Here is a 23,482-nt window from a genome sequence, read left to right on the forward strand (position 1 = left end):
ATATCTCATTGTTAAGAGGAAGGACCGACGTACGTAGAAATTTGAGCTTGACTTCGGTATGACGTCATAGAGTCATGCAATGGTGGCGCCATCTTGAGGTATTAAAATAGTCATACCATGCAGCTAACAATTAGTGTAACTCCGGACTCCATCATGGTAGCATGTCGTGTTTGGTGTTGATAAATTCGCTTCTGTGAGTTCCACAAGTATACAGCAAGAAGAAAATTAAATATAGAACATTTGAGAAAACTGTGGTGCGATTTTGCAAAATGTTGCAACATATGGACAAATTGACTAGAATTCCAAACAATCAAAAATCACCAATGCCAAACAGAAAATGGCTTCACTATTGTTATTTCGTTTTGGTGTTTTCCAAATTCGTTATGTTCCTCATCACCAGATGGTTCATTCCAAGCTATGTGTTAAGAGTCATACTTTTGTAACGTGTGTACACCAGTTATGCCCCCTTCCCACACCATCTCACATTATTATTCTCTGGTTTTCTCCACACGCTTCAGCTCTGTTCTATTCTATCCTGGGTATCTTTTGTTGCACTTTATTTTATTATTTCCTATTAATTTCTTCTACCACATTCATCCCTGACTCGTCTGATCACCTCTCAATTCAATTAATAATATATTATGGTACCACCTATTCAATACAATAGCACTTAGTAATGCGAGGTTACATCACATGCCGATCACAAATGGTACTGCAACAGACATGTGTACCTCTTGCTTGCTCATGGCGTACTGAAACGAGCGGTCGCTCTATGGTGTGTGACACATCAAGATCCCTACTCCAGACATCTCCACCAATATCCTCTCAAAGCCTCACCCATTTCCATTCGCTACCTGAGCCGCTAATTTTAAATTCTGGTTTGTATTTGATGCACCTAGTACTTGTTTGGAATGATTAAGTGAATACTACAGATGTCTAAAAAGAACCCCTTAACTCTCCTGTCCTAATTCATTTGTGCTTTTTTAACAGAACACAACATTTGTGATCGACTTGTGATGTAACCTTGAAATACTGCATTTCAACAATATTCATCAAGCAGTATGTATTCTATGCCAAAACTTGTGGCCATGACCCTGACATAGTCCCATTCAAATTCTTTGGAATCTGAAGACTTTAACCATCAATATATTTATTTCATGTTATTGCAGAGAACTCCTCAATTCATCAGTTTAACAGATGAAGTCAAATATTTCATTTCAAGTCTTATTGCTTCAGAACAATGAAAGGATTTCTGTAAATTTTTTATTTAATGAACTTAATGTTAACAAACATACGAAACACATGATGAAAGGAAGGTAAAGATGAAGTCTGAGATAATCCACATGATGTTTTAGTAAATTATGTAATCAAATCAGCTTTAACTAGCTCTGAGATTTGTCACCACTTTCATCACCAATACGCTCACGTTTCTTCTTCTTTGGTCTATATTTCTCCCAGTACTTATGATCAAGACTTCCCAAGTCCTCTTCATGAGCTATCTCCTGCAAATATTTTGCAAGCCTCAACAGTTCACGGTCTTTATCCCTGTTAAGATGAGCTTGTTTGAAGGGACGAATTTTCAGTCCGTTGCCAGGATTCATCAAAAAATTACGACGAATATCATCAAACATGATGGTATTTTTGGAAGAGTACTGAGTGAACTTCCCCCAGATAACACCAAGTGGCTTCACCTGCAAGTAGAAATACAAGGTAAGTGAAAATAAATCAATTTAAATACTATGGTACAGTAAATTACATCTAAGACCTTGTTGGAAAACAGGCATCCTCTGGATAAAGGAATGAAAGGAGAAACAGTCAGAGAATGTTCAAGTACTGGGTAAACAAAGTCCCTCTCTGAGCACAAAATTTGAACATTGTGGACCTCAGGTGGTCCATCTGAAGAAATAATAATAATAATAATAATAATAATAATAATAATAATAATAATAATAATAATAATAATAATAATAATAATAATAATAATAATAATTGTTCCGAGGCATCTGTGGAACAGCAGAGGTGAAAGAAGGTGCGGGGGTGAACAGGTCTCAGGCTACGAAATTAAAATTAATTTAAAATTTAACAAAGTTATATTTTCTTTTCAAAATCAGGAAATAACAAGCATGGCAGGTACAGAGTAGCAAGGCAACAAAAGTACAATTACAGTATTTACCGGATTTGGGCTTCGAACCCCGAACTCACAATTCTTGGGCAATTAGCCCCACTTTACTCCAAAATAAGTTTTAACAGAGGGGCAGAAAACCCCATTCATGCCCAGGAGCACTTGCGATCTGCACTCCTAATACATTTTGTTTAAAACCTAATCTGGCTCTAGGCCGCTAATGCAAGGGCTAATCCCATACTAACGAGGTGACTTTAGAAAGAAACAATTTACATTACGTTAAGGAAGAATCGGTTGTGAAAAATAAGTTCACCTCAAAACAATATGAGTGGGAGCTCGAGAGGGTTAAGCACTCTCTATCCCAATATGTAGCTTTAAAAGAGAATAGATGCTAAGAGTCTTTACATTTTAGGGAAAAGTTACATGGTGGAAAAGCTTCGGACCCGCCCCGAGAGTTAAACTGCGGAGCTAGCAAGAAAAGAAGTTATTAAACGGCCATTACCTTGTTGTTGAACTGCTGCCCGAAGAAAGAGGTGCTTCCCGCCCCTGCTACGTACTTTACACTTTGAAAGTTGGTACTGAAGTGGCGCAGAGACCCGAAAATCAGCAGTTTATATACTCTCGTGGAAAGTTCGAGGCGTTTCAGGAATGAAAACACCCGCCCACAATCATTTTATTGGATAACCAAGAAAACCCCTACACAATATGAAGAAGAAACACATAATTGGTGGAAAATTAATTCAAGAAATTCGGGATTGGCTAAATTCAAAACAAGGGGAAAGAAAGGGTTAATATTGCCAACTTAAACAATGACTGAAAGAAATTTAACAAGGAACAAACTTTTGAAATAAAAATTTCTCCAAAAAAACAGTTCTTTCACTTCGCACTAGGGTGCACCATTGTAGTTCTTCAGTAGAGTCCTCTAGAAGAGAAAGTTCACACTTCTTACTACAGGTAAAACAAAAATACATCGAAAACGACCCAGTTCAGAAACTCCAAAATTTCCAAGTAGTGACATCTTCTGAAAAACTTGAAAATTAACACCTTAGATAAAGTTCAGACTTCCTCCAGTAGGGGAGTTTCAACTGGCGCAAAGTTTGAATTAGCGGCGTGGAGGTGTACCGCCCGGTACAATAATAATAATAATAATAATAATAATAATAATAATATCATCATCATGCCTCAGCTGCTTCTTAATATTTCCATGCTGGTGCAGGGTGTGCTTTGTGGTTGAATGAATGCCATTTTGTGTCAACTTATGCATCACTGGACTTCAGATCAACTATCTTCTAGTATGAATGTATTGTATTATTATTACTATTATACATACAAACGTACATTACATATATTATCATTACAGACTGTTATGCCTTTCAGCGTTCAGTATGCAAACCTCTGTGACTTTACTAAACATCACCACAATCTTCTATTTGCAACTAGTGCTGTGGCCTCATTTAGTTCTATACCTTTCATCTTTAAATCGTTAAAAACCGAGTCTAACCATTGTCGTCTTGGTCTACCTCTAATTCTCTTACCCTCCATAACAGAGTCCATTATTCTCCTCGGTAACCTATCCTCCTGAATGGAAAATTCTAAATTCCCATGGAAGGAATTAGATATTTTTCACCAATAGAGCATGTCAAAAATGTCAAAACAGATCAGATGTAAGGCTTTTCAGGCGTTTGCTCTATACACCAGCATTTTGTCTTAGGTCTGACACTGGACTCATCAGAGTGGGATGTGTCAGACCCTACCCACTGACGCTGGGGTGTATGCAGGTGAACTTATCAATAATAATAATAATGGTGCCCGCCTATTGTGGAGATAGTGTCAGTGGGTAGAGTCTGACACATCCCACTCTGATGAGTCTATTGTCAGACCTAAGACGAAATGCTGGTTAATGGAGCAAACGCCTGTAAAGCATTACATCTGATCAGTTTTGACATTTTTGACATGCTCTATTGGTGAAAAATATCTAATTCCCTCCATAGGAATTTAGAATTTTCCATTCGGAATTGCTAGGCAGGCAATAATTCCATTGTGGAGATTTATCTCCCGTATGCAGTTATCAGACTGTGCCTCTTATAAGGGCTTCTGATAAGTTCACCTGCATACACCCCAGCGTCAGTGGGCAGGGTCTGACACATCCCACTCTGATGAGTCTAGTGACAGACCTAAGACAAAAGGCTGGTTAATAGAGCAAACGTCTGAAAAGCCTTACATTACATCTGATCTGTTTTGACATTTTTGACATGCTCTATTGGTGAAAAATATCTAATTTCCTCCATGGGAATTTAGAATTTTCCATTCGGAATTGCTAGGCGGGCAATAATCCATTGTGGAGATTTATCTCCCATATGCAGTTATCAGACTGTGTCTCTTATAAGGGCTTCTGATAAGTTCACCTGCATACACCGCAGCGTCAGTGGGTAGGGTCTGACACATCCCACTCTGATGAGTCTAGTGTCAGACCTAAGACGAAACACTGGTTAATAGAGCAAATGCCTGAAAAGCCTTACATCTGATCTGTTTTGACAACCTATCCTCCTCCATTCGCCTCACATGGCCCCACCACCGAAGGTGGTTTATGCGTACAGCTTCATCCGTAGAATTCATTCCTAAATTAGCCTTTATCTCATCATTCTGAGTACCCTCCTGTCATTGTTCCCACCTATTTGTACCAACAATCATTCTCGCTACTTTCATGTCTGTTACTTCTAACTTATGAATAATATATTCTGAGTCCACCCAGCTTTTGCTCCCATAAAGCAAAGTTGGTCTGAAAACAGACCGATGTAATGATAGTTTCGTCTGGGAGCTGACTTCCTTCTTACAGAATAATGTTGATCGCAACTGCGAGCTCACTGCATTAGCTTTACTACACCTTGATTCAATCTCACTTACTATATTACCATTGTGGGAGAACACACAACCTAAATACTTGAAATTATTGACCTGTTCTAGCTTGAAGTCAAATAAATATTAAAATTTATTTATTCCACCTATTCAATACATAAATAGAGATTTTAATTAAGAAATTAAATCTTGAATAAAATTTGTACCGGGCGGTACACCTCCACGCCGCTTATTTAAAATTTGCGCCAGTTGAAACTCCTCTGCTGGAGGAAGTCTGAACTTTATCTACGGTATTAATTTTCTACTTTCTCAGAAGATGTCACTACCTGGAAATTTTGGAGTTTTTGAACTGTGTCATTTTCGACGTATTTTTGTTTTGCTTGTAGTAAGAAGTGTGAACTTTCTCTTCTAGAGGACACTACTGAAGATCAACAATAGTGCACCCTAGTGCGGAGTGAAAGAACTGTTTTTTTGGAGAAAATTTAATTTCAAAAGTTTGTTCTTTGCTAAATTTCTTTCAGTCATTGTTTAAGTTGGCAATATTAACCCTTTCTTTCCCCTTGTTTTGAATTTAGCCAATCCCGAATTTCTTAAATTAATTTTCCACCAATGATGTGTTTCTTCTTCATCTTGTGTAGGGGTTTTCTTTAACCACCAATAAAAGATTGTGAGCGGGTGTTTTCCTTCCTAAAACGCCTCGAACTTTCCGCGAGAGTATATAAACTGCTGATTTTAGGGTCTCTGCGCCACTTCTGTTCCATCTTTTCGTGTGTAAAGTACATAGCAGGGGGCGGGAAGCGCCTCTTTCTTCGGCGGCAGTCAACAACCAGGTAATGGCCGATTAATTACTTCTTTTCTTGCTTGCTCAGCAGTTTAACTCTCGGGGCGGGTCCGAAGTTTTTCCATTATGTAACCTTCCTTAAAATGTAAAGAAACTTGTATCTATTCTATCTTTTAAACTACATATTGGGATAGAGAGTGCTTAACCCTCTCGAGCTCCCACTCATATTGTTTTGAGGTGAACTTATTTTCTCAACCTATTCTTCCTTAACATTATGTAAATTTGTTTCTTTCTAAAGTCACCTCTTTAGTATAGGATTAGCCCTTGCATTTGTGGCCTAGAGCCAGATTAGGTTTTAAAAGCAAATGTATTAGGAGTGCAGTTCGCCTCCTCTCAACTTGGTATTTTAGAGGTCATGTAATTATCCATTTATCGCTTAATAGACCTCAGTAGTTTGGGTATTTTACCCCTGTGCTTACGTCCTTAGAGGACAGCTTGAAAGTAGAGTTAGGTGTGGCCTTGTGATAGGCTCAAAACTTTGAGAGCGGATCGCTCTTTTGCAATTTGTTTCTGCGTGCCTCTAGGAGGTATTACTGTGTAATTCGGAGCAAGTGCTCCTGGGCATGATTGGGGTTTTCTGCCCCTTTGCTAAACCTTATGTACATGTAAATTCGGGCTAACCGCTCGAGAATTGGAAGTTCGGGGCCCCTGTAAATACTATTGTTGCTCTTTGTTGCCTTGCTACTCTGTACCTGCCATTCTTGTTATTTCTGAGTTTGAAAAGAAAATATAACCTTGTTAAATTTTAAATTAATTTTACTTTCGTAGCTTGAGACCTGTTCACCATCCCGCACCTTCTTTCACCTCTAACTACCACAAAAACATGGTAACAAGTGGTAGCAGAGCGTGGTTGAATGGGTCTCAATTTAGCCCCTTTTGACGGCTAAACATTGTTTTGTTCCGAACTCTAACCATTTTCTCAGTTGCTGGAATTTTTTGAGTTTTTCAAAATTGTTCTGTCATCATGCCCGGCCCTCGCGATGTTCTCCGTCTTAACTATTTACGCAAAGAGGAGTTGATCTATGAGTTAACTATCAGAAATGTGCAATCTGGAGGCACGGTTGCAGTAGACACAAATAAGCTTAGAGAGTCCCTTGATTTGCCCATTTCCATCCCCACCTTGGGAGAGAAAGAAATTGACGACTCTCTTTCCACGATCGTCGAGAATATTACTGGGCTAGCATCTGTAGTTAGTTTTTTTGATGAAAATGATCCTTCTCCTAATCAAATTAAGCGTGTGCAAGCCAGGCTGTTTCATTTTTCAAATAGAGTTAACGATCTGTTGTCTCTAAAGTTGAATGACGTTCAGAAGAAGGAAGCTAGTACGCTGCTTGAAAATATTTCTGAATTATCTAGCAAGGTCACTCAATTGTTAACTGGGGAGGTTCCTCCCAAAAGCGATCTACCCACCACAGTGAATGTAGGTAGCGAGGAAGAGCCTCCTAAGGGAGAAGTAAATAGGAAAACCATCGCTGCTCAAACAACCTCTGCCCCATTGGACGAGTCTGAACGCCGTAACTCATTAAATAATGTACGTTCTGAATTAACTTCCTTGCCACTGAAACCTTTACCTACTATGTCACCCGGGTTCAGCAGTTTGCCTCATCCATTGGCAATGTTGCTCAGAGGTATCTCTAAGTTTTCCGTTAATACCACCAGTGAAGTAATTTCCTTTTTAAGATTTTTAGTTGAATTTCAGGATCATGCCCTTGTGTTTTCTCTTTCTCCATGTCAAATTTTGCAAATTATCTATCCCTATGCAATTGGCATTCTCTCTGACAAAATAGCCATTGCCGAGCAATCTTCTATTGAGGATTTCCACGCCCACTTGCTAGCTAACTTCATCCCGGCTAGGGCCAGGTCCTCCCTTATTCAGAAGTACTATTATCGTGTACAGCGTTTGGATGAAAACTTGGCAGACTTTATCCAAGATATTAAATTCTATACTAGGGTGTTCGCTCTTCATTTTCCTGAAGACCAGATTGTACAGGCTATTGTAGAAGGAATTTCACCATCCTATAGGTCATATTTGTGTTTCGCGGCGTGCCCGCAAACCTTCTCGGAACTTGAAGCATTGGCCGTTTCAGCGGAAGGGGTTAGATACGCCGATTCCTTGCGTGTCGCGAAAGAACCCCCACCTTCCTTTAGTAATACTCGGCCTCCACCTCGCCGATCAGTCACTCCTCATAAATGTTACGCTTGCGGGTCGCCTGACCATCTGCGGAACAAGTGTCCATTGATCAAATCTAGTAGGGCAAATAATGGAGCTGGTTCATCACAAGGCTGTTTTAAATGTGGGGCTTTCTCACATATCGCCAAGAATTGCCCAAATTCAAATAGCACCCCCTCCTGCTCAACTTCTGGTGTAAATTCCACCAATGCCAATAATAAAAAATGACTAGTGGCTTCGGCTGAGTCGACTAATCCTTCTTCCCGAGGCTCAGCCCCTGGTAAACAGGTCGAAAATTCAGAGAACGATCAGTCTTCAAATTCATCTTTTGAATGCCCTAAAGAGTGTCTTAGGATTGCGGCGGATACCCCCGCACCGGTCCCCTTTCTCAAAATTGAGGTAAATAACGAACCTATAACATTCTCTATTAGATTCAGGCAGTGTTTGTTCTATTATTTCGGCCGAATGGTATGCAAAATTGAAATCTGTTTGTAAACTACCTGACTATGACTCATCTCCTGTTCAATATGTTTCGGCTAATTCATCCCCATTAGAAATTCTAGGTTCTTTACAGGTCAAAATTCGTATTTTTAAATTTACATGGAAAATGAAATTGTTTGTGGCCAAGCACTTGTCTTGCCCCATTATATTGGGAGCTGACTTCATTTCCTACATTGGTCTTGTGCTCGATCTCCAGAGTAGGTCGTGCTCTTTCAAATTTGCATTTAATTGTAAAATCCCATTATTGAAATGTAATTCTGTATCATGTTCATCTATTTCGCCTACCCAGGATGAGATGTTGTTAGACCTTAGACATCTACCTGAGGAGCAGGCTGATAGTATTCGTAAGTTGTGTCAGTCGTTTCCAGAGGTGTTCTCTGATACTCTTGGTGTTACTGACCTTATCGAATACAAAATTGAGGTCACGGATTCGATTCCTGTCCGTTTTCCACCTTATAGGCTATCTCCACCTAAAATGAAGGCTCTGAAAGAAATCATCGATCAGATGTTGAAGGATGGTATTATTAGGCCCTCTAAGTCGGCGTACTCGTCGCCTATTTTTCTAGTCCCGAAACCCCAGGGAGGCTTCAGGCCTGTCATTGATTATAGGGCTCTCAATCGGAAGGTGGTGTTGCAATCTGTGCCCCTTCCCGACCTTCATTCTTGTTTTTCATGGTTCCGTAAGGCCAAGTTCTTCACCATCTTGGACTTGAATCAAGCCTACAATCAAATTTCTCTAGCCGAAGAGTCTAAACATCTTGCAGCGTTTGCCACGGACTGGAATTTATACGAATACAACCGCGTGCCTTTCGGGCTCCCCACGGGAGCAGCTGTACTCACTAGGCTGCTAGATAGGGTCTTCTCCGACATCAAATTCGAGTACTTGTACCACTACTTGGATGATGTCGTCGTATTTTCAGAGACTTTTGAAGAACATCTAGATCATCTGCGAGAAGTTCTCGATCGCCTTCGTAAGGCTGGGTTAACTGTCAAGTTGTCCAAGGTTGCCTTTGCTAAGCCCTCTATGTCATTCCTAGAGCATATTGTGTCACCTGATGGTGTTGCAGTCGATCATTCGAGAACACAGGCCATCCGTGATTTTAAACCCCCTAAGGACATCAAAGGTATCGCCAGGTTCATTGGAATGGTGAATTTCTTCAGGAAGTTCATTCCTATCTTTGCTAATAGAGCGGCGCCCTTGAACCTTCTTCGTAGGAAAGGCATCAAATTCGAGTGGGGACCTTCTCAACAAGCCGCTTTTGAAGATCTTAAATTAGCTCTCTGTAATGCCCCTGTACTTGCCATGCCTGATTTCTCGAAGAAATTCATCGTCCAAACCGACGCGGCGTCGTCAGCAGTAGCTGCAGTCCTTCTTCAAGAGACTGAACTAGGGAGGCGACCCATCGCCTATGCATCCAGGACCTTGTCGGACCTTGGCTCAAGAAGCCAAGTATTCCATCTATGAGCTCGAAGGTTTGGCAGTCTTATTCGCCTTAGAAAAGTTCTGTCTCTATCTGGAACACGTCAAGTTCGACCTGGAGACAGATAATCAAGCCTTAAGCTGGGTCTTAGGTAGGCCGCGTCGTACTGGTCGTATAGCCCGTTGGGCCATCCGAATTTCTGCCTTCCAATTCGATGTCCGGCATATCAGAAGTACTGAAAATGTTGTTGCTGATGGACTCAGCCGAATGTTTTCCAACGACGTCGAGACCCACGAACCGGTCGACAGTTCATCACCTCCCGAGTCCATACTATCTGGTGTTAATGCCATCTTAAACAGATGCTCCCATGCTCTTTAGGGATATCGAGAAATACCAACGTGAAGATCCGACGCTGGCTCCGATAATGGAAACCCTTTCTTCTGGGGAACATGTTGTCCCTTATGTTCTGAGGAATGGTGTTCTATGTTGCCCTTCGAGGCATGATAAGATGATGAAGGTGGTTGTTCCAGCTGTTCTTGTGCCTATGATCTTCAAGTACTATCATGAGACCCCATTAGGGGGGCATCTTGGAATCTTTAAAACTCGTGAAAAGATTCGTGAAAGGTTCATCTGGAAGGGTATGGACGGTGAAATCCGTGAACTAGTAAAAGCTTGTAAATCTTGTTTGCTCAGTAAACCCACCATGTCCACCAAGGTAGGCCTTTTGTCTTCACATCAAGCGTCGCGCCCCATGGAACGCCTGTATATTGATTATGTAGGACCCTTCCCCCTGTCTAAGGGAAATGCTAACAAGTTTATCTTTGTATGCGTAGATGGCTTTACTAGATTTTCCTGGTTATTTCCGACTAAGCTGGCTACCGCTCAGTCCACCATTACTTGCCTAAATTCTATTTTTGCTTCTTTTGGTCCATGCCAATATATTGTGTCTGATAATGCTAAGGCGTTCACATCAAATCTTTTTCGTAAATTCTGTTTTGACTTGTCCATCTCTCATGTAACTACTTCTGCTTATTACCCTCAACCATCTCTGGCTGAACGGGTTAATCGTAATCTCAGGTCCGCGCTTATTGCCTATCATCATGAAGATCATTCCAGGTGGGATACGTCCCTGCATTGGTTAGCTTTTGCTTTGAATTCGGCGGTTCATGAATCTCACAAGTTTACTCCAGCTTCTTTGATGTTCAAGTTCGTTCCCAACACGCCGCTCTCTAACCTCTGGTCTCTGAGTGACATTCTACCCGAGACAATAGATCCGGATAATATTAAAGATCTTTGGAAGAAGGCTAAAGCCAATCTTAAAGTCTCTCATGAAAAGGTTAGGGAAAGATATGATCGTGGACAGAGACCCACCCATTTGAAGGTAGGTGACCAGGTGATGGTCAAGAATTTTGTTCCCGCGGGCAAGCTTGCCCCCAGATTTCATGGGCCGTGTATCATTCTAGATTTCCTTACGCCGGTCACATTATTATTAAGCAATCCAGCCACCGAGAGGATATTTAGGGTTCACCTGTCACAGGTGAAACCGGTGTAATTTCTGGGTTAACTTGCTTCATATAATCGTGAAAGGAATATGAAGGTTATATTTTTTTTTTTTGAGTTTTCACTTTTAAGGCATTCTGCCCCTTCTATAATATTTTGTTTCATATGTAAGTTTTTTGTAAACCTGCCCCGAACCGTTAAACTGCCATCCTGTCCTTGCCACGGCCATTACCACGCTCCCGTCTCCTGCTCCACTACACACAGTGGCTCGCATCTGAAATGAATTTCTGCACGCCGCTGGCCCCTCAACCTCTCCACAAAGCCTGTGCCCTCAAAAAATGATGATGGTCCAACAATTCTGCCGCCTAGCTTTAATGTTTCAGTGCCCCGCAGCCGCGGGGCGCCGTGCTGCGACTGGGATAGAGGAAGGGCCCCCTCTTCCCCAGCGAGGACGACATGTGCACGGCGAGCCGGAGCCCTCCTCCCGGCCAAGGCTGATATGCGGCGCACGACCTGCTACTGGCCCGCAGCCTGTATATGTTCACCGCGGGCGCGGCGTGCTTCAACACCTCCACTCCTCTCATAGTGCGGGCGAGCGGTATCTCAGGGTACTTGAGGGGTCCGAGCGGCCTCCTCTGGACACAAGCTGCAGCGGCCGGTCTGGCCATCCAATTTAATTAACTACATGGACAATTACTATCAGCAATTACTATACCTGAGAATTCAACAACAATATCTGGTGGACTTAGAAAATTTTTCCTCAACTTTAAAACTAAAGTTTTCCTTCTCAATTCAACCTTCTACAAACATTAAGACAGTACTTCCGCTGTTACTACAAGAATTTTTGAAACTGAATCAAACTAAATTTCAACCATTTCGATAAATGCTTCTGCAATCAATCTTCGTATCCACATCATAACTTGGACCTTGTTTTCAAACAAATTTCATGTGTCACCCCTGGAGTAACTTTTGGGGGGGGAGGTCTGTACCGGGCGGTACACCTCCACGCCGCTTATTTAAAATTTGCGCCAGTTGAAACTCCTCTGCTGGAGGAAGTCTGAACTTTATCTACGGTATTAATTTTCTACTTTCTCAGAAGATGTCACTACCTGGAAATTTTGGAGTTTTTGAACTGTGTCATTTTCGACGTATTTTTGTTTTGCTTGTAGTAAGAAGTGTGAACTTTCTCTTCTAGAGGACACTACTGAAGATCAACAATAGTGCACCCTAGTGCGGAGTGAAAGAACTGTTTTTTTGGAGAAAATTTAATTTCAAAAGTTTGTTCTTTGCTAAATTTCTTTCAGTCATTGTTTAAGTTGGCAATATTAACCCTTTCTTTCGCCTTGTTTTGAATTTAGCCAATCCCGAATTTCTTAAATTAATTTTCCACCAATGATGTGTTTCTTCTTCATCTTGTGTAGGGGTTTTCTTTAACCACCAATAAAAGATTGTGGGCGGGTGTTTTCCTTCCTAAAACGCCTCGAACTTTCCGCGAGAGTATATAAACTGCTGATTTTAGGGTCTCTGCGCCACTTCTGTTCCATCTTTTCGTGTGTAAAGTACATAGCAGGGGGCGGGAAGCGCCTCTTTCTTCGGCGGCAGTCAACAACCAGGTAATGGCCGATTAATTACTTCTTTTCTTGCTTGCTCAGCAGTTTAACTCTCGGGGCGGGTCCGAAGTTTTTCCATTATGTAACCTTCCTTAAAATGTAAAGAAACTTGTATCTATTCTATCTTTTAAACTACATATTGGGATAGAGAGTGCTTAACCCTCTCGAGCTCCCACTCATATTGTTTTGAGGTGAACTTATTTTCTCAACCTATTCTTCCTTAACATTATGTAAATTTGTTTCTTTCTAAAGTCACCTCTTTAGTATGGGATTAGCCCTTGCATTTGTGGCCTAGAGCCAGATTAGGTTTTAAAAGCAAATGTATTAGGAGTGCAGTTCGCCTCCTCTCAACTTGGTATTTTAGAGGTCATGTAATTATCCATTTATCACTTAATAGACCTCAGTAGGTTGGGTATTTTACCCCTGTGCTTACGTCCTTACAGGACAGCTTGAAAGTAGAGTTAGGTGTGGCCTTGTGATAGGCTCAAAACTTTGAGAGCGGATCGCTCTTTTGCAATTTGTTTCTGCGTGCCTCTAGGAGGTATTACTGTGTAATTCGGAGCAAGTGCTCCTGGGCATGATTGGGGTTTTCTGCCCCTTTGCTAAACCTTATGTACATGTAAATTCGGGCTAACCGCTCGAGAATTGGAAGTTCGGGGCCCCTGTAAATACTATTGTTGCTCTTTGTTGCCTTGCTACTCTGTACCTGCCATTCTTGTTATTTCTGAGTTTGAAAAGAAAATATAACCTTGTTAAATTTTAAATTAATTTTACTTTCGTAGCTTGAGACCTGTTCACCACCCCGCACCTTCTTTCACCTCTAACTACCACAAAAACACGGTAACAAAATTATAGGGACATGTTTTGCCCTTTAATTAATTAATCAATCAATCAATCAATCCTGATCTGCATTTAGGGCAGTTGCTCAGGTGGCAGATTCCCTATCTGTTGCTTTCCTAGCCTTTTCCTACATGATTTCAAAGAAATTGGAAATTTATTGAACGTCTCCCTTGGTAAGTTATTCCAATCCCTAACTCCCCTTCCTATAAATGAATATTTGCCCCAGTTTGTCCTCTTGAATTCCAACTTTATCTTCATATTGTGATCTTTCCTACTTTTATAAACGCCATTCAAACTTATTCGTCTACTAATGTCATTCCACGCCAACTCTCCGCTGACAGCTCGGAACATACCACTTAGTCGAGCAGCTCTTCTTCTTTCTCTCAATTCTTCCCAACCCAAACATTGCAACATTTTTGTAACGCTACTCTTTTGTCGGAAATCACCCAGAACAAATCGACTGCTTTTCTTTGGATTTTTTCCAGTTCTTGAATCAGGTAATCCTGGTGAGGGTCCCATACACTGGAACCATACTCTAGTTGGGGTCTTACCAGAGACTTATATGCCCTCTCCTTTACATCCTTACTACAACCCCTAAACACCCTCATAACCATGTGCAGAGATCTGTACCCTTTATTTACAATCCCATTTATGTGATTACCCCAATGAAGATCTTTCCTTATATTAACACCTAGATACTTACAATGATCCCCAAAAGGAACTTTCACCCCATCAACGCAGTAATTAAAACTGAGAGGACTTTTCCTATTTGTGAAACTCACAACCTGACTTTTAACCCCGTTTATCATCATACCATTGCCTGCTGTCCATCTCACAACATTTTCGAGTTCACGCTGCAGTTGCTCACAATCTTGTAACTTATTTATCACTCTATAGAGAATAACATCATCCGCAAAAAGCCTTACCTCCGATTCCACTCCTTTACTCATATCATTTATATATATAAGAAAACATAAAGGTCCGATAATACTGCCTTGAGGAATTCCCCTCTTAATTATTACAGGGTCAGATAAAGCTTCACCTACCCTAATTCTCTGAGATCTATTTTCTAGAAATATAGCAACCCATTCAGTCACCCTTTTGTCTAGTCCAATTGCACTCATTTTTGCCAGTAGTCTCCCATGATCCACCCTATCAAATGCTTTAGACAGGTCAATCGCGATACAGTCCATTTGATCTCCAGAATCCAAGATATCTGCTATATCTTGCTGGAATCCTACAAGTTGAGCTTCAGTGGAATAACCTTTCCTAAAACCGAATTGCCGTCTATCGAACCAGTTATTAATTTCACAAACATGTCTAATATAATCAGAAAGAATGCCTTCCCAAAGCTTACATACAATGCATGTCAAACTTACTGGCCTGTAATTTTCAGCTTTATGTCTATCACCCTTTCCTTTATACACAGGGGCTACTATAGCAACTCTCCATTCATCTGGTATAGCTCCTCCGACCAAACAATAATCAAATAAGTACTTCAGATATGGTACTATATCCCAACCCATTGTCTTTAGTATATCCCCAGAAATCTGATCAATTCCAGCCGCTTTTCTAGTTTTCAACTTTTGTATCTTATTGTAAATGTCATTGTTATCATATGTAAATTTTATTACTTCTTTGGCCATAGTCTCCTCCTCTATCTTGACATTTTCCTTGTAACCAACAATCTTTACATACTGCTGACTGAATACTTCTGCCTTTTGAAGATCCTCACATACACACTCCCCTTGTTCATTAATTATTCCTGGAATGTCCTTCTTGGAACCTGTTTCTGCCTTAAAATACCTATACATACCCTTCCATCTTTCACTAAAATTCGTATGACTGCCAGTTATGCTTGCCATCATGTTATCCTTAGCTGCCTTCTTTGCTAGATTCAATTTTCTAGTAAGTTCCTTCAATTTCTCCTTACTTCCACAGCCATTTCTATCTCTATTTCTTTCCAGTCTGCACCTCCTTCTTAGTCTCTTTATTTCTCTATTATAATAAGGTGGGTCTTTACCATTCCTTACCACCCTTAATGGTACAAACCTGTTTTCGCATTCCTCAACAATTTCTTTAAACCCATCCCAGAGTCTGTTTACATTTTTATTTACCGTTTTCCACCGATCATAATTACTTTTTAGAAACTGCCTCATGCCTGCTTTATCAGCCATATGGTACTGCCTAACAGTCCTACTTTTAAGACCTTCCTTTCTATCACATTTATTTTTAACTACTACAAAAACAGCTTCATGATCACTAATACCATCTATTACTTCAGTTTCCCTATAGAGCTCATCTGGTTTTATCAGCACCACATCCAGGATATTTTTCCCTCTGGTTGGTTCCATCACTTTCTGAATCAGCTGTCCTTCCCATATTAACTTATTTGCCATTTGTTGGTCATGCTTCCTGTCGTTCGCATTTCCTTCCCAATTGACATCTGGTAAATTCAGATCTCCCGCTACAATCACATTTCTTTCCATGTCGTTTCCCACATAGCTGACTATCCTATCAAATAATTCCGAATCCGCGTCAGTGCTACCCTTTCCCGATCTGTACACTCCAAATATATCAAGTTGCCTATTATCTTTAGAAATGAGCCTTACACCTAGAATTTCGTATGTCTCATCTTTAACTTTTTCGTAGCTTACAAATTCTTCTTTCACCAGAATGAACACTCCCCCTCCCACCCTTCCTATCCTATCTCTACGATACACACTCCAGCGCCGTGAGAAAATTTCTGCATCCATTATATCATTTCTCAGCCATGATTCAACTCCTATTACAATATCTGGTAAATATATATCTATTAAATTACTTAATTCTATTCCTTTCCTTACAATACTTCTACAGTTCAACACTAACAATTTTATGTCATCCCTACTTGATTTCCAGTTCCCTGTTCCCTTATCACCGCTCCCTAGGCCATCCCGTTTCCCTGAATGTACCTCCCTATTACCCTTCCAAACAAATTTCCTAACTTATACGTACCACTGCGGTTTAAATGAAGGCCATCTGAGCGCAGATCCCTATCTCCTACCCACCCATTAGGATCTAGAAATTTCACTCCCAGTTTCCCCACATACCCACTCCATAGTCTCATTTAAGGGCATCATCAGCCTTAATTTCAATCTGAAAGGTAATTAATCAGGTACCTGATTGTATTAAAATTACATATGAAAGTGAGGATGATGTTGGAAATGTGCTTCAAATGGTGAGCTTTGTATCACCAATATGACATTCAATTCTGTTGAATTTCTTACCTACTGACATCAATTTAGTCCTCGAAAGACTAATATTTATACCATACTCATTGCACCTATTTTCCAAGTTCCAACATATTAGACTGCAGGCTTTCGGCCCAATGTGCCATTAAGACCAAGTCGTCAGCATAGGCCAGACTGCTTACTACATTTTCACCTAACTGAATCCCTCCCTGCCATTTTATACCTTTCAGCAGATGATCCATGTAAACTACAAACAGCAAAGGTGAACCCCTGTAAGTACCCTGAACCAAGAACTCATTCTACCATCAATTCTCACTGAAGCCCAATTATTAACATAAATGCCTTTGATTGATTTTAATAATCTACCTTCAATTCCATAGTCCCCCAATATGGCGAACATCTTTTCCCTCAGTACCCTGTCATATGCTTTCTCTAGATCTACGTAACAAACACAACTGCCTATTCCCCTCGTAGCATTTTTCAATCACCTGGTGCATACTGAAAATCTGATCCTGACAGCCTCTCTGTGGTCTGAAACCACACTGGTTTTCATCCAACTTCCTCTCAACGACTGATCGCACCCTCCCTTCCAAGATGTCAGTGAATACTTTGCCTGGTATACTAATCAATGAGATACCTCGATAGTTGTTGGAATCCTTCCTGTTCCCTTGCTTATAGATAGGTGCAATTACTGCTTTTGTCCAATCTGAAGGTACCTTACCAACACTCCATGCTAATCTTATTACTGTATGAAGCCATTTCATCCCTGCCTTCCCACTAGACTTCACCGTTTCAGGTCTAATTTCATCTATTCCTGCTGCTTTATGACAATAGAGTTTATTTACCATCCTTTCCACTTCCTCAAGCGTAATTTCACCAACATCATTATCCTCCTCCCCATGAGCTTGGATGTTTTCAACACCACCAGAAAGATTTCCTTTTACTGTCAGATTTTCAAAATATTGCCTCCACCTCTTCAGTGATTCCCTGGGATCTATTATGAGTTCACCTGAACTACTCAAAACACTGTTCAATTCCTTTTTCCCTCCCTTCCTAAGATTCTTTATTACTGTCCAGAAAGGTTACCCTGCTGCTTGACCTAGCCTTTCCAGGTTATTACCAAAATCTTCCCACGACTTCTTTTTGGATTCAACAACTATTTGTTTCACTCTGTTTCTTTCATCTACATACAAATCCCTGTGTGCCTGGGCCCTTGTTTGGAGCCATTTCTGATAAGCCTTTTTAAGTTTACAAGCTGCTCTCACTTCATCATTCCACCAAAATGTTCACCTTTTCCCATCTTTACACACAGTTGTTCCTAGGCATTCCCTTGCTGTTTCTACTACAGCATCCCTGTATGCCACCCATTCACTTTCTATATCCTGAACCTAATTACTGTCTATTGTTCAAAACTTCTCACTAATCATATCCATGAACTTCTGTCTAATTTCCTCATCATGGAGATTTTCTACCCTTCTTCATTTGCAGACAAATTTCACTTTCTCTACCCTAGGCCTAGAGATACTTAATTCACTACAGATCAGATAGTGGTCTGTATCATCGAAAAATCCCCAGAAAACTTGTACATTCCTAACAGATTTCTTGAATTCGAAGTCGGCCCTCCGGAAATCTCACTACCTCTAGATCTAGAGATCCCAAGGTCAACATTCTACCACTGGTCCACAGAGGGAACTATAGGCTATCGAGACCTTACCCTTCCCGAGTACCCAATCAAGTCTCTCGATGGCACTGTTTATTTTCCTGAGTGTCTCTCCTAATTACTTCCATTTTCTTTTTTAATTTGGTTTTGGATCTGTTCTTTCCATACTCATGTCCATAGTTCTTCATCTGTAATTAATTATATCTGGCTAGTATATATTTAGTATCCTTCTGAGACATCTATTTGTGAAAACCTGTAGTTTATTTGTGATTTTCCATTATTCTGCTCAATATAACAAGACTGATTTAACATTGATTTTGAAAATTTTCAGCTTAGTTTTTGTGGTTATTATTTTATTCTCCAAATAGAATTGTTGTTCAGGTCATCAGTCCATGGACTCATTTCATTCAGATCTCCATGCCATCCATCCTGTGCAAACCTTTCCATTTCTACGTAACTACTACATCCTACACCTACTCTAATCTGTTTGTCATATTCATACCTTCGTCTACCCCTGATGTTCTTACCACCTACACTTACCTCAAAAACCAACTGAACAAGTTCAGGGTGTCTTAGAATGTGTCCAATCATTCTATCTCTTCCTCTGGTCAAATTTTGGCAAATTGTTCATCTCTCACCAATTTGATTCAGTATCTCTTCATTCGTGGTTCAATCTAACCATCTCACCTTCAGCATCCTTCTGTAACACCACTTTTCAAAAGCTTCTATTCTCTCTCTTTCTGAGCTAGTTAGCATCTACGTTTCACTTATTTACAATGCCATGCTCCAGATGAAAGTCTTCAAAAACAAATTTCTAATTCCTAAATCAATGTTCAAAGTGAGCAAATTTCTTTTCTTAAGAAAGACCTTCCTTGCTTGTACCAGTCTGTATTTTATGACCTTCTTACTTCTGCCATCATTAGTTATAATCCTACCCAAGTAACTTCATTTAAAACTTAATCTCCTAATCTAATATTGCCAGCATCAGCTGACTCTTTCGACTGCACTCCATTAACTTTGTTTTGGATATATTTATTTTCATCTTGTAACCCACCAAGACTGAGTCCAAACCATTCAGCAATTTCTCCAGATCTTCTGCAGACTCAGACAGAATAACAATACCATTGGCAAATCTCAGAGTTTTGATTTCCACTCCTTAGATTCCCTTTCCAAATCCCTCTTTGATTTGCTTTGCTGCCTGGGACAAACAACAGCCTCATTCCTTTATGGCCTGTTTTCATGCAGACAGTAATTTAGTGGTAACTAAATTTTTAACTTAATTTTAAGTGACTTGCAGCGTGTGAACTGTGACGTTAGAGGTAAGTAAACGATTAAGTAACAATTTAGTCAAGTGGAATAGAATCCAGTCTATTTTTCCTTTCAAGTAGACTTCTCACCAGCTGCGTGCGCACCCATCGGAGTAGTGGGGGAGCACTGTACTTGCAAATTAGCACGTGCGAACAGGCGCAATTTAGTCAAGTTCATAAGTTGTGGGTAAAGCTACGGAGCTGATCATCGTTGTGAGTTCCTCTTTTCTTTTGATCGTTCATTCTAATTGCCGAGAACAATGGCTAGATGGACAGAAGCTTTTAAGTCACTGCAGAATTGAAACAATACTAATTATTGTGATAGGTTTTTGATGTGTATTAACTGAAATTTAAAAGCAATAAACCTCTGATAATAGTCGTTTTGCTAAACAATTGCTTATATACTCTTGAATCATTAAAGATATACTGGCTTTGGAAACTCTGAAGAAATGATGAAGGCTTCGGACATTATTTCCCGTCGCGAGCATGTACAGCATGATATGCAGTTTCAGCTTTGCTGATAATGCACTACATATGATGGTATCTGTCTTTTGTATCATTGGTTCAACTTTATGCAGTAAGTCATTAAATGTTACTTCTGACCATTCACAAGGATAAATATTCCTGTCGATCCTCCTCGGCGAATTCTTTAAAGAGAATTGTACTTGCCCCGAGATTATTCCTTCTGGTAATCCATTTTCGCTCCCATTCTCTTTTTCTCCTAACTTTGGTCATCTCATCCTCAACTTCCTCTAAAATATTATCTAACACGCAGTGAATAAAGTCATTAACAAATTTCACACGTTGTTGATGGCCGTCCATCTTATCTCTGATCTAGTTGACGACACAGGAACGACCGAATCACGTGGCTTGAGTGACAAACTGCCATGTACCACTGTACTAAACGCTGTCTTACGTTTAAACAAGCCTACGCGAGTTAAGTAGTAACTTACCACTTACTACTGTACTAAACACTGCCCATGTGTAAACCAGCCATTACGGACAGTTGATTCTTTTTCATAGCCTTCAAATCTGGTATGAGAAAATTCAGTCCATAGACTCCAAGAACCCAAACCTGGCAACATCACTTAAATTAATCACTTCAAGTACTTTGGCAAAATTACCAGAAACACTGGCAATGAAATAGTAGCCAAAAGAAATCTGTGCAGAAAAATGTTAAGCCTACACAACACCTGGAATCTGTACAACAAAATATCAGTTTCCACCATCATCACTACCAATCATTCTCCCAGAAGCACTCTATGCGACTGAGACCAAACTACGCTGCCTAGTAGACACCCATAATGCATGTAGTAGTAGTAGTAGTAGTAGTAGTAGTAGTAGTAGTATTAATAATAATAATAATAATAATAATAATAATAATAATAATAATAATAATAATGAGGCAATTTGCAGATAGGAGATAAAATTGTTAAGGACAAATTTGTTAGATACAGCTCTCTTTTTGAATCAGCTTTGGTGGTAAATTCACATGTAGTGAATGGAGGAGGGGAGGGTGGTTAACACATCGGAGAAGCCACTCGTAGAAACTACGGGCGTGATATTTCATTGCTGTTGACGGAGCTTGGAGAATCAACAGGCATGTTTTCACTGTAGGTAAAAAATAGTAGCAGCCGTTTCAGCGAGGTGTGACTTCACTAGGATTCTGTTGAATGCTTCTATAAGCATAAAATGTATTACTTATGAGCATAAGTCGAGAGCTCTTCTTTCAAAGCATTGATAACACAGCCACGTTCCTACATAATCGCCCCAGGGGCTCTGAATTTTGGAGCGTGGGTTGGCAACCACGGGCCCTTAGCTGAGTCCTGGCATTGCTTCCACTTACTTGTGCCAGGCTCCTCACTTTCATCTATCCTATCTGACCTCCCTTGGTCAACTCTTGTTCTTTTCCAACCCCGACGGTATTACGTATGGAGGCCTAGGGAGTTTTTCATTTTCACGCCCTTCATGGCCCTTGTCTTCCTTTGGCCGATACCTTCAATTCTCGAAGTGTTGGATCCCTTCCATTTTTTCCTTCTGATTAGTGTTATATAGAGGATAGTTGCCTAGTTGTACTTCCTCTTAAAACAATAATCACCACCACCACTCCTACATAACCTGGGGCTGCGTCATCGTTTATTCTCAGCTGTGAAATGGGCAGGAAAGTATGTATGGTACATGCGGACAGGAAGAGTGTGTGTTTGAGAGGCAGGCTTGTTTGTGTAATTCTTGAGAATATTTAGCACGTCTAATTCAAGTGTACGAAATTTTGACAATGAATACATAATGGATGTTTTCATAAACACGATGAACCTTGTCGTTAAACTACAGTGGGAAAGCAAATTACTGTTTGTAAACAAGGATACCGGTGCCAATTGACCAATTAGGTCAGAATCTGTATTAGTGTGTTTCAGTAGATGTGTCCATAATATTAGACAGATTTCAAAATTTTAACCGAACTGGCATTCATAGCTGCATCATATTCCTTTTTGTTTGTAAAACTTATCATCATAAATTTATATTTAAAAATTGCTGCACTATTACGATAATTACAACTCATTTTTGTGTAGAAGAAAGTGTGATCTTTCTAAATATTCCAATCATGGCTTACCCTAGCACTGCAAAAAATTAAAAAAACCATTCAAAATCTTGCGATTTCTGGTGGGTAGCACGTTCAAATATGGTCATCTCCAATGTGTTAAGAGAATAATGGATTCAGCAATGGACGGAATGGAAAGCAAAGAGATTCGACAATTTGACTCTATTAATGATACCAAACTACCATAAAAGGTATGAAAGAAACATCTGGTCTGCTGAGCTCATTCCGGTAAACTGCTTTTCATCCCAAAGCAGCAAAGGTTTGAAAGGATTATGACTACTGAACTTTTTATAAGTGATGTTTAATAAATGTTTCTCTCACCTGCACAACACCATATTTTGGAGTATGTACCGAGATCATAGCAAGACTGTCAAGGTAGAAAGCTACTTTGTAGTCACTATGAGATGATACACCCAAGAGCTTCATTTTTTCCTCAATCCACTTCATGCTCGTTGCTGACCAAATCACTATATCGTAGTCCTGAAAGGAAAGAAAGAAAGATAATATTTTCTAACGTGAGGCAAATTAACTTTGTTGTAGTGTTCATCCTGATGATGAAAAATTGAAAGGAAAGCAGATAAGAGTTGTCCAAATGCTACAAATGAAAGGAAGACAACACTAGCCAACAAAGATATATTATCATTTACAATTTTTATACAATAATATTATTATTGTCTGTCACATCCCATTTTCCACAGCTGTTGGTTTAGTCAGTCATCTTCCTAAAGATTCCTTCCATCCATATCATCCCTAACATCAGCTTCTCAAGTTCTGCATGGTCTCCCTCTTCCACATCTTTCTCATGGTATCCAAACTAATATT

At 40.0% G+C, this 23,482-nt stretch overlaps 1 protein-coding gene across 1 annotated transcript in view; it reads right to left on the minus strand.

Moving 5' to 3' along the window:
• Positions 1-292: 292 nt before the first annotated feature.
• The window catches only part of Ublcp1 (Ubiquitin-like domain-containing C-terminal domain phosphatase 1), a 55,965-nt gene continuing 32,775 nt past the window's right edge, over positions 293-23,482 (minus strand). The window contains exons 4-5 of the mRNA XM_067153091.2: positions 22,982-23,140; positions 293-1,691 (exon numbers count right to left, since the gene is read on the minus strand). Coding sequence (XP_067009192.2) covers positions 1,383-1,691; positions 22,982-23,140 — 468 coding nt within the window. The 3' untranslated portion in view covers positions 293-1,382. The remainder of the gene's footprint in view (positions 1,692-22,981; positions 23,141-23,482) is intronic.

Source organism: Anabrus simplex, chromosome 8 (genome assembly GCF_040414725.1).
Source record: "Anabrus simplex isolate iqAnaSimp1 chromosome 8, ASM4041472v1, whole genome shotgun sequence".
Classification (NCBI taxonomy): Eukaryota; Metazoa; Arthropoda; class Insecta; order Orthoptera; family Tettigoniidae; genus Anabrus; species Anabrus simplex.